At 42.1% G+C, this 12603-nt stretch overlaps 1 protein-coding gene across 1 annotated transcript; it reads right to left on the bottom strand.

Annotated features, from left to right (window-relative positions):
- Nucleotides 1-1642: 1642 nt before the first annotated feature.
- Nucleotides 1643-3913, bottom strand: LOC148029267 (protein ASPARTIC PROTEASE IN GUARD CELL 2-like). The gene is made up of 2 exons (XM_087688686.1): nucleotides 3204-3913; nucleotides 1643-2650 (listed from the first exon to the last, which is right to left on the bottom strand). The coding sequence occupies exons 1-2, from the start codon at nucleotides 3803-3805 to the stop codon at nucleotides 1777-1779; spliced, it is 1476 nt and encodes a 491-aa protein (XP_087544812.1). The 5' UTR covers nucleotides 3806-3913; the 3' UTR covers nucleotides 1643-1776.
- Between the last annotated feature and the right edge of the window lie 8690 nt (nucleotides 3914-12603).

Below are 12603 nucleotides of genomic sequence, written 5' to 3'. Positions count from 1 at the left end.
GGTGGTGATAGCTCTTCACAAGACATATGAGCTTTGATGTACATAGACTTAGCCTATTAGGAACTAGAAGCCATAAAAACATGTAAATATATTTTATGTATATAGTAGCCTATTAGGTACTACAAGCCATACTAGTAGCTAGCTTTAAAAACATGCATATCTTATATATATATTAAGTAATATTAGCTACTCTTAGTCATTTTCAAGTAATACGAGCTACTCTTGGTCATTTTTATTGCCTATATTTAATTGTCTCAATCTTTGTTAATGTGTAAAATAGTTTCCTAATATGCAAAATATACAATTTGTAAAGTTGACACTCAGTTCAATGAGTATACAAGGCTAGAAGAGAAAAACCAGGAAGCTATTAATTATAGAACTATGGCTATAGGGCATAGCTTTACAAAGCAATAACAATTTGTTTTTTTTTCTACATAGAGTGCATCTATAGTAACATAAACATGCACATGAAAATTGTAGGTCAAAGTACATTTAAAAATCCATTCAAATTAACATGAAAATTACAAGTTTTGTCACATATAAAAAAGTGTGCTTAAAGTCCCAAAATAAACATGATTATAGATATTGTGGGTCTCTTGACACACATGTTTTCATGACCATAGATGTGTCCATAAGTTTTATTTCTCAATTTAAAAATGCATCAATGAGGTTGTGTTTGAGCCTAATCCCTTGTAGTAATTCCACATTTTTAAACTTTTTAAAATTTCCTAAACTTGTCCATAATCATGTGTGCCACACAATGCTACTTTGCAACTAATTTACCCAAATTTACATTATCTTTCTATTATTAACTAGTGTAGTAAGAAAACCTACTAGTATGTTGGAAAAGGATGCAAGCATGCCCCATAGAGATACACTAAACTTAATTTAATTTACTAGCATAGTAAGAAAACCTACTAGAATGTCGGCATAGGATGCAAACATGCTCCATATAGATGGATTAAACCTAGTTACTAATATTTCTATTCTTATCATTTTCTAGACAGTGGTGGTAAGCGAGGCAAGCAAGTAGATGTAAGGTTGTTAAGTCAATACTTCTATTCTTATCATTTTCTAGACAGTGGTGGTCAATCCCTACTTAGTAAGCGAGGCAAACAAGTAGATGTAAGGTTGTTACATGATGTTATATTTATAATGAAGGTTATGAAATAAATCCATTTTAAAAGTAAGTCTATTGTATGATAGATCCATACATGACAGATTAGCAAAACATGTTAGTCTCTTTGTTATGTAGTAAGCTTTGTCATTGTCACACACACACACACACACACACACACACACACACACACACACACACACACACACACACACACACACACACACACACACACACACACACACACACACACACACACACACACACACACACACACACACACACACACACACACACACACACACACACACACACACACACACACACACACACACACACACACACACACACACACACACACACACACACACACACACACACACACACACACACACACACACACACACACACACACACACATGTATATATGTATTGACATGCACTCTCACTTACTCACTCAAAATCTTTATTTGAATGGATTTTTTTTCGATGGAGAATCAAAATAAATTTATAAAAACTTATCATTTTACCTTTTGAAGAGAAATATTAGTGGAGAATAAGGCAAAGGTAAAAGGATCCTTCCAATTACCACAAATCCAACTCTGTCCAACAATGTTGATACAAGAAACGAGAGCTTTTTCTTAAAGAAATAAGTGACCTTAGCTACTAGATAAGCACTCACCATACAACCAACCAAGCTCATTGTTAGAGACATCAAAAATCATTTGAATAGTTTGTTGGCTGATTGATCCTATAAGGAATGCTTCACCATCATCATTTTCAGTAGGGAGATAAGGCCAACACATGCGACGAAGCCCACTATCAGAAGTATAGATGAAAACTTTACCAGCATCATTAAGGGTGAATCGGTTGCCATTGCGCATCACAAATGTGATTTCAGGAAGGTCATCTTCAATATCAAAGGAATAGTTGTAGCAAGTGTCAAGATCTTTGTATCCAGGCCCTGGATCACCTAGGTAAGGGCGGAGTGCTAACCGCCAAGCATCTCGAAATAGTAAGTATGCAACAGGGGTGATGTAAGAGAAGAGGGTGCCAGAATCGATAATAGTGCCTCCCACACCAGTGTTATAATTGTAGTCAAGAGTACCAGAGGGAATGTTGATGGAGACCACATCTACTATTATGTCAACCACCTCCACATACCAATAGCTTTCCATGGTACCCTCCAAGAACGGTGTGGTTGAGAAGTAGTAATCCTTTGGTATAGACCCACGCCCTAAGTACAAGAATCCAGCATCGGGTTCAGAGCCGCGTGGTGCTAAGCAGTAGGAAAACTCACCCCCATAACTATCATCTACTTGCTCCATGAGCGATAGCCCTTGATCTTTTGCTAGACCCAATATACCAGATGAGGCTAAAACATTTTCCAAAGTGTTTTTTGTCCCACATCCAAACCCGATCATCATTGCAAGAGAATCACCAGTGTCACGATCAAAGAAGGTGAGATTTTCTTCCACGATGTCACCCTCACTACTATCATCATCCACATACTCAACTTTATATGTGCAAGACCTAGCATGATTTATATTCCATACAATCTCAAAACAATATCTATTTGAGTCTTCTACAAAATATTTTTGAAGAATATATTGTAAATAAAACTTAATATTATTTTTCTCATTACTAAAAGGAGTCTAGGTATGAAAATACTCCTTAGCCTATGCGTATATGAGGACAACCAATTTTTTGAGTTACATTAGCTTATTATCTTGTACTATATTATAGAAACCTTATTTTGAATAGCTTAACTCTATAAAGTCAATGGCAAAACACACCATTCCTACAATGAACTAGAAAGGTCTAGGAGGATTGGGGCTTGGGCACCTCAAAGCCCCAATGATATCAAGAAAAGGTATTTAGTGAAATGGAGAAAAACAATCTCATGGAGAACAAGCTAGATGCTCTTACATACATGTAATATCCGCATGTACTTTTTCTTTCATAAGACCTAACCATTGCTATAAGTTATAACTATATGTACTTTTTCTCTGATAAGACCTAACCATCCCTACAACAATATGTCCTCAGCCGATATAAGGAACGGGGAAGGGTGAGTGAGACCTACCGGTCGTCGGCGCCGGTGCCATAGGGAGATTGCTGGACGCTGTCGCAGTAGGGGTCCTGAGATGTGAGGCTACGGAAGCTGGAGGAGCGGGCGCCATCGAAGACGGGATACTGCTCGGGGTAGCAGCGGTCACAGGGCTTGCACTGCAACCAGGGCAGGCTGCTCCCCGTGTCCAGCAGCATGGCCACGGGCTGCTCGGGCGTCCCCGCGCTCAGACGCACGTAATACTCGCTGGATCGCCCCCTGTGACCCACGTACGTAGTCACTCTCCCGGACGGCGTCACCAGCTTCCTTGTCGATCTCCGGCTTCTCCTGTCGTTCTGATTCTTCAGGATGCGCCTCGACGTACGTGCTGCTGATAAGCATGCCTCATCGCAGCCGTGGCCTTCTCCTTCTCCTCCTGCTCCTCCTCCTCCTCCTCCTTCCAGCACTAGTGGTGGTGGTGCTCCTGCGGCCCGCGACGAGGGGCTGTCCGCATCATCGTATATGTGCGACACCCCTATCCTGGCAAGCCGTTGCGCCGCCCCCGTCCCTCCGCTCATCACCCCTGCAACACCAATAATAATGGCTAGTATCGCAAGCGTGCCGTATGTTTTGGTCATCGTACTGAAAAGCTACATACGAGAGCTTTAGCGAGAGAGCAACTGTTATAATGGTCGGATGCAAAATGGATAATATGGCTTCTCGTTAATCACCCCACAGCCGGCATTAAAGCTTGTCTCCTTCGGCCGATCGATTGCCCCTCGCAGCTTTTGTTCTGGGACGGCTGTTAAGTTTCTTATGTTTGGAACATTGCCCTCAGCAATCATTCTCATTAGATCCATGCTTCTATACTGGGACCTGATTGGCCGATCGATTGCATTGAGAAATCAATCTCATTAGATTCCATGTTTCTATCTTTGTGCAAGGGTTGGAACCTTATTGGGAGATCCATTGCCCCATCCTTGCCCCCTCTTTAGCTTTTGTTTTGGAATGGCTCCAAAGTTTAGGATGTGGGGAATATTGCGTTTGGAACATTGTATTGAGAAACCATTATCATTAGATCCCACGTTGCTATCTTTGGAGAAGGCTTGGGTCATGTTGGATGCCATGCGCATCACATTATATTATGAACAAAGATAGTATTGAAAAGATATTTAAACTCAAAAACACACACACACACACACACACACACACTCTCCCTCTCTCTCTCTCTCTCTCTCTCTCTCTCTATATATATATATATATATATATATATATATCTATGCATGATTGCAATTATTATACATAACAATTTTTAACTTCATCACCTTGTTCTCTTCCTCCACATTTTGAGGGCATTATACTAGACCATCAAGAATAGTGCATAGCATCAAGCCATACATTTATCTAGTCCATTGAACCAATGTTTGAGAAAAATACTATGAAGAAACATACACAAATTATGGACTTTTCTTAAACTAGAAAATCAAGGAATTTGAACATACATTTTCAAATTTTAACATTATTTCAAAAAATATATTTACAAGCTATAATCTCTCTAAGTTTTAGCATATTAATAGAAAATCCTCAAAGCTAACTGGCTCTGTAACAATTTGAGACACCACTTTCTCAATTATTACATCAAACCTAAGTTAAATACATTTCGTGGGTTATCAAAGCCCTTTGAGTTATCTTATATTTCAAATTGATTATGTAGGTGATCAATGTCTATAAACCTCTTCATTCTAAATACCCTAGTCAAACCATGACAATACACTAGAATGTCTCTTACATCACTACAAGGAAACAAGGTTAGAGGTGGGTAAATAGACATGTATTGTGATCTAGGGAAAAAGATGTTAGCTACATTAGCAAATGCATTGATCATCACAATAAGAGGGTCATGTCTAGAAGTACACTATCTTTCTATAGCTTAGCTGCACATAACCATGACTATACATACGACCAACCTTGGAACAAAAGAAAAAACATGGAGCTACTAATTTTCAAATTGCATAAAAAAGAATACACATTTTTTTCATGAGAAGCTCCCTTGCTTTTGAAATAGAGTGCAAGGTGATAAGTACCTTTAATGGGTAGCAAACTAGAAAAAATTAGTGACCCTAGGCAAGATTTGAATGAGGTTTGCATTGTGAATGACCTATAGGGTTGACCCTACATTTTTCGATGCAAAATTTGGGCTATTGTTGGTGCCTACTACTCTACGGAAAGTGGTAAGGAAAGAGCTTGGAATTACTTGTTAAAATCAAGGAGAAAGCAAGGGAAAGACAAAAAGATAAAAAGGTGAAGCTCTTGATGTCCAGGAGAGGACTAATTCATGTGGATTATCACTATTGTAGAGTGTTTTAATAGGGAATACTAGCTATCCATTGTTGTTCATGTGAAGATCTTTCTCTAATTTGCCATTGATGTATGTATCAATATTACTCTTAATTCACTACAACATATGCACGCTATAACGACATTTTCTTTATATATAAAAAATATCCCCGTTGTCGGTATTAGCGTCGCTAGAAAACCGTCAGTATTAGCGTCGCTAAATCTAATACCGACGGTTGCAGAGAATTTTCGATGCTAATATCGACGATTGCATAATTATTTTCCGACGCTGATACCGACGGTTACAGAGAATATTTTTTTTTTGTGGCAGCGCTGCAGATGCAGCCCTGCCACAGTTAGAGCCACACAGGGCTAAGAGACAATTCCTGCTGTCAAAGAAGTTAGACAATCGATCCCAAATAATGACAAGACTTTGCAACGCCCTCCTTGACTGCTTCGCGTGCATCAGACCGCCTATGCGACTGATAGTCACGCATACGCGTCATGATCCACCCTCTCGAAAATCTATCATTGCTAGAGGGCTGAGGGAACTCTCGATACAATGTATCGATTATGTACTCCTTGCTGGCATCTGGGATCCCCTTCCACTTGTCTGTAATGTTGTGCCGAAATACTTGTTGGCACAACTAATGCATCCTAGAGATGATAGCTTTTCCATCATCATTCATGTATAAATGGCCAGAGGCCTTATCTATGAGATACGAGTAACCTACAAGATTTTGCAAACGGGTACTTTCATGACATTAATACAAATGTGTCAAACACAACTTGAATTGATAAGTGCTACTGCGAAAATCTTCATGCGAAAATACATACATGGAGGAGTGGGTTTCGTGTACTTCTTGTTGGCCCTGGGAGTGATCGGTGGGGTGCGTGAAGGAGTGGGAGCAATAGACGTCTGCCCGCCATCGCCAGTGAAAGATAGTGTCGACTCCCTGGTGGCAATGCGAGTGGGAGAGACTGCATCTGTGTCCCCACAACAGTAGCTACCTCCTCCTCGATCACGTGACTCTGAAGCAAAGCGAGACCTGCGACTGCGTCTACTGGAGACCGAAGCATCGGACCGTCTAGAGTCTGCCGATCGTGTTGAGGTGGAACGGGAAAGCTGTGCATCGGCTCTATCTCTGACCCGTGCTAGCTGCTCCAGTGAGAAACATGCTAGCATCGCGTCAATGTCGTTATCTATAAAATCTCGACTCATCCTGCCGTTCGTGCCCAAATCCTAAACCTGCACATACAAGGAAAAATAAGTCAATTAGATAATGAATTGCAAGACATAATAAAACTAAGACTTAATTTGCAAGACTTCATTTAAAAATAATAATTTTTTTTTAGATAATACACATACAAACTATCCTAACCGATTTGCAAAAAGTGGCATTGCTGTAGTGGGAGGAACGTTTTGATCGAGTCACTTTTGTTTAGGGTTCCACAATCTCATCTTGACATAGCTCAGTATACACCGGGAGATCTATACAAAATTCTCCACAAAATGAGGACTCTGCTTCATTTTCAAAAAACCCATCCTCTATCTCCTCTATCTCCATAGGTGAGATGTCTTGGTCCTCCAAGCAGTTCATCCTAGTTTCTTGTATGCCTTCTGTCATTGCCGCTATTAAAGGTGTCTCTTCTACGATCAGTATGGGGGTTCTAGCATACACGGAGATACTCCTAGATGTCATGGGAATGACATACCACCATTGAGGTTGTTGCGGATTAGGGAAAAAGATCACCTAATCCATATTACGATTAGTATAAAAGTCCACTTTGAGATTGCTAAAGCGCATCAAGTATTAGGGACTCTTACCTGCTCACAGTGATTTGGCAAAACAAATGTATCACTCAAATCGGTCTGTTTCTTCGTTGAGTCAATCTCAACAAAGCCACTTGGCCCTCGCTGAACAGTTGCACCTGCTCCTTCGAGAGTAACCTTGAACCATTGCACATCAAATATGGTCACGGAGAAACTTCGATAGTCCACTGCAAGGATACTTTGTAAACATCCGAAATACTCCATCTCTGCAGCTACACGGTTTGGATCTGTGGCACGTCGTCAGCTTTCCTGCTCAAACATTGCCATCACTCCATAGTCCATTGTCGAGCGTAACTTGTCGATGTGCTCTACTCTGAAATGTCGTCCACGTGACCATGCTACACTATGGACCTTATACCGGGAGAAGAACAAGTACATTAGTTGCGATTTGCAGTATAGATTGTAATTTCTTGGGGTTGCATCCATACCTTGGGATTGCATCCACGTGAGAAGTTCCACTCTTCTTCAGTAACTGTTTCTCCATCTTGAGATGCTTTGGTTAGGGCCTCATGTAGCCATCTAGTGGACATGAGTAGAGGCATCTCCTCTAAGCCCTTTGGATATCGAATGGGCCATTGCCGCGTACTCCATCGAAAGTCAGATCTTGCAGACTCTCTCTCAGTGCGAGCATCCTCATACCGTTGCAAATACTTCTCCATCATAGCGCTATGCAGCATACAAAATCGGTTCACCTTGACCTCCATGGATGCGTCCATCTTCTTCTCTATTCCGTTTCCCACTAGGATATCTCCCTTCAAACGATCATCCTCCTTAAGTGACCATATCAAGCCTTTGTCCCGGTCCACAGTGGACAACCACTCAGAAATGTACACCAAAGCCTCCGACACTAACCAACCTTCAGCCATGCTACCCTCAGGACGAGCCCATTGTTGCACAAATCCCTTTAAGATCTTCATGAACCGTTCAAGGAAAAACATCCATCGACTATGGACTGGACCTGCAACCTACAATTCATCTACAATATGCACTAGAAGATGGGTTTGTATCGCGAGCATGCTAGTGGGAAGATACTTCTCCAAAAGACAAGCAGTCTCTACTGCCATGCATTTCGCAGATTCAATCGATGATGTGTGAATCTCTTTTTGGGAGACAAACTGAACCAACTCGGACAATTTGTAAATGGCTGTCCGTACCTCCGATGTCAAAGACCCCGCGATTGCGATCGGCAATACAAACTGTGAAAACCATGTAATTAATATTGTGTATAAACAAACGGAGATTCTGAAATCTAATATGCAGAATCATGCCGTACATACCTGTCACATCTTATGCCAATCATGGGATTTGAGTCCTGTTAGTTGGTCATCCTTTGTGAATGCTGTCTTGAGAGAACGCATTAGGCCAATCGGCGTGCGAAAGGACTTGATGTTTTCCTTTACTCATCGCACTTCATTGCCAGACAAAACCCAAGGAGCGCGCGGCAATTGCACTCGACCATCGACGCCACTTACAGGCCAATATGGTTCCATCTTTCCCACTGCTTTCAAATCCATCCTCGCTCCTAGTGTGTCTCGCGGCCCAGTGAGGTGGTCCCATAGCAAGCTACCCACATTCTTAAAAATGTGCATGGGATCTAAAAGGTGGTTAATTTTTAGTTTTTTCCAAAAAGTCAGCTCATAGAAAATTGAGAAGCGTCGCATTCCATTGGGAAGTGAGTCTTGGTCCACCATCCTGTGATCAAACTAGCTCAATGCATTCATTCTCGCAGGAGGGCGACCAAGAAATCCTTCTCTCATGACATGATCCTTTGGCAAAAAAGCCCGATGTCCCTCAAATACCATCTTCTTCATAGATTTTGACATACGAGAATCCAACCTTGGTCCACACAGAGGACATGCATGGTAACTTGACGTGACTAGCCCTGCAGAACACACATGTACAATGAGGCATGTCATAACACCAACATCGCTCAAAGAAAACTAGCAAAATAAGAAAACACGCTTTACCAGAGCATTCTCCATAACCTGGAAAGTCATGCATGGTCCACATAAGAATTACCCTTATAGTTGCGGATCGCCTACCAATATGTTTGCTCATGTCCTCCACTACAATTCCCTCCCACAACTCCTTTAGCTCATCAATCAGTGGAGAGAGGTAGACATCCATATTCTTGACTTTGTATCGTCCAGGCACAAGCAAGCTGAGCAAAAGGTGTCCTTTCTTGGTGGAAAGCCATGGCGGTATATTGTAGTGTTGGGGTAAAGGCGCCTTCGCCGTGCCGCCCCGTGTATTACTACACTGACAGTACCCGCCACTGCACACTGCAGGTGGCGGGCACCCGTCACGTCACTTTATTCTTTACATTCATTTTTTAGTGACTAGTAAATAAAGGAAGGCCCGGTCACACATTGTGACTGTTGGAGTTCCCATTTCTTGTCTCTCTCTTTCTTGCTCTTGCTCTCCCGCCATAGCTCGTGTGCAAGCTTCGATCCTTCTCACCTTTCAACTGGTATTAGAGCTTGGCTTCCTCTTGCTCGAGCTCGACTCGGTGCTTCTCTACCTTCGCATCGACTCCCTTCACGCATTGGATCTCCATCCCGGCAGCCATATCCGATCTCCCCGAGCTCCCGTCACTCCCCGGCTTCCCGAGCACCTTCCTGGCCTATTGAGGCACCTTCAAGGCATTGATACTGAGGTATTTGATCATTCTTTCAGGGTTTTATTTTGGTCTACAGGTTGCAAACAGCAAGGGCAGCCATGGCTTCAAACCCTTGAAGCTTATTCCCCTCATATTGTGCCTTACACCTATATCAAGGCTCAAAGAGGCTTGTCATAGGCCTTTGATAGGCCCTTCTTGAGCCCCCCATTACCCCCTTTTCAGCCCATGTGGAGCAGCAGCAAGTTCAGCATCAACAGGGCAGATTGCACCATTTTTTTCCAGGCTGTTAGCACTCGTCTACTTCAGCTCCACACTTGGCCATTGCTTCTTGCTCTCTACCTTGATCAAGAGGGCCATAGACTTCATGTTTGATGTCATTCAAGCTTTGGGCATTGGTCTTGATCATTCGGGGCTGATTTCTTCAGATTTGGGACTGTCATAAACTGTCATAACAGGCTGAAAACAGGGCAGCACCATTGGCATTAGCATTTGTTGCTTATACTCCATTCCGGTTGTGCTATTTGATGCCCGTATGCGCTCTACATGATGCCTAGTGCCTTGGGAATGTATGCACATGATTATGCCATGATTTTGGCCTGAAATGTTGGCTGATTTGGGACTGTTATTTACTGTTATACAGTGCTGGAAACAGGGCAGCCACACTTGGCATTGGCATTTGATGCTTATACTCTACTCTGATTACCTTGTTTGATGCCCGTATGCGGTCTACATGATGCCTAATATCTTGGGAATGTATGCATTCGATTTGCCCATGATTTGGCATTGTTTTTGGGCTGGAAATTCACAGTTTTGGACTGTTTAGAGCTGCTGTACATGAGCGGGCTGAAGCTCATTTGTCACATGTATTGCTTCTCTATCGATACCGGATGTATGCTATGGGTTATGTCATGATGTATTACACTTTGGGGATCGACTTCGAACTCATGATCGTGATTCCGGAATGCTTTTGAGCATCGCATTTGCTCCGTTGTTATTGGTTTGTCATTGGCAGTTTGGTCGACTTGACTGGCATTTGGGCGGCTTATGCCTATTGTCTGTACTTGATGGATAAGCTCTATGCATTACATGCTTTGGTCTGTGGTTGATGCCTCTTAGTTCGTCCATGCTTGACAGATATTTTGGAGCTCCGATTTGGATGTTTTGAGCACTTCCAACTCACAGGGATATTGACTTTGGCTTGCTACTGGATGTATTGACTTGATAGAGATCTTGCCATTGGGATTATGTCTTGCTTAGTGGTTGCTACATCAGTTGCTTCATGTATGTCATGCTCTTGGGAAGCGTATGACGCATTGACTTGGTCACTTGTCACTGGTACTTTGTCTTGGGTTGCTTGAGCCCTTAACTCGATTGTACGCCTTTTGTGCCAGTGGGAGCATCTTGCATGCTTACTTAACCTTGAGCACGGATTACATGCTATTGGAGCAGTCTATGTCATTGAGCAGTTATAGATGTATTGAGACTTTGGGATTATACTCCGACAATTGGATGTTGCATTGAGTATATGTCTTGGTTCACAGGATGCTTATGAGCTGAGTCTCAATTTTGGATCCGCTTTCTTTTGAGCAGACACCTATTTGTGTCAGGTTTTGGCAGTTGGTTCTACATTTTGCCTAGATTGTCTGGGGTGTGCCTCTTACTGGCAGATGCTATTTGACATCTCTCGGTGTTATGCTCATGTATTTTCACTGTCATTTGGCTTTGCTTTGTCCTCTTTATGCCGGCTTTGGACCTAGCATTGTTTAGCTGACATTAGATCCAGTTTTGGGACAGTTTGCTCTCATTATTGCAATTCTGAAATTGATTACAGCAAGCATTTATTGGTGGATTGAGTAGTATTTTTTATGCTGAAATATCCTGATTTGGTGTACCGCACCTAGTACTAAGTGGGCAGCATCTTTTGGCACACTTTTCTCGCCATTTGGAGCTCATTTCAGTGGATTTTGGGCATTTTCTGTAGTAAAACAGCCAGCAGTTTTACATTGTCTGTGCATTTCCAGCTTGCATTATGGCATCCTCTTCGATTGATAATGCCATATTTAACATCACAAAGTTGGATGGTACCAACTACTCTTATTGGAAGAGTCAAATTTGACAGGTCTTGGTGCAGAAATCTCAGATTAAGCCACTTCGGTTGAGTGGGGAGCAGCCTGAAACTATGGACAATGACGACTGGCTTGAACTTGATGAGCTATGCAAGTCCACGATTGTATTGTCTCTCACTGAACAGGTACATTATAATGTATTTGAGGAAGCACAGAGTGCATGGGATCTATGGAATAAGATCAAGAATCTTTATGATAAGAAAAGTCCGGCGAGTCAGATGTACTGGTTGAAGCAGCTTATGGATCTGCGCATGAAGGATAATGCGACTATGTCTGCTCACTTGAGTCAGTTCCATGCTATACTGAAGAACCTGACTTTGCAGGATATCACCTTTGGAGAGGAAGTAACTCCTCTTTTCTTGCTTGGGACTTTGAATGAGTCATGGGATGTATTCCCCACTGCCCTATGTGCCTCTAGTGCTACTTTGAAACTGAATGATGTTGAGAGTGCTCTTCTGCAGGAAGAGGTTAATCGCAAAAACTTGGATGCCTCTCGTGTTTCACATGCTTTGACAGTTA

This window comes from Lygodium microphyllum, chromosome 11, assembly GCF_053477565.2.
Source record: "Lygodium microphyllum isolate KBCC chromosome 11, Lygodium_microphyllum_v1.1.10, whole genome shotgun sequence".
In the NCBI taxonomy this organism is placed as follows: Eukaryota; Viridiplantae; Streptophyta; class Polypodiopsida; order Schizaeales; family Lygodiaceae; genus Lygodium; species Lygodium microphyllum.
This window is presented reverse-complemented; position numbering and strand designations above follow the sequence as displayed.

What these genes read in the sequence shown, in the direction of transcription:
- LOC148029267 (XM_087688686.1), bottom strand. Translation starts at nt 3,805, where the DNA reads ATGACCAAAACATACGGCACGCTTGCGATACTAGCCATTATTATTGGT. An exon ending in GGCACCGGCGCCGACGACCG is followed by an intron (nt 2,651 to 3,203) that starts GTAGGTCTCACT and finishes AAATCATGCTAG; the next exon opens with GTCTTGCACATATAAAGTTG.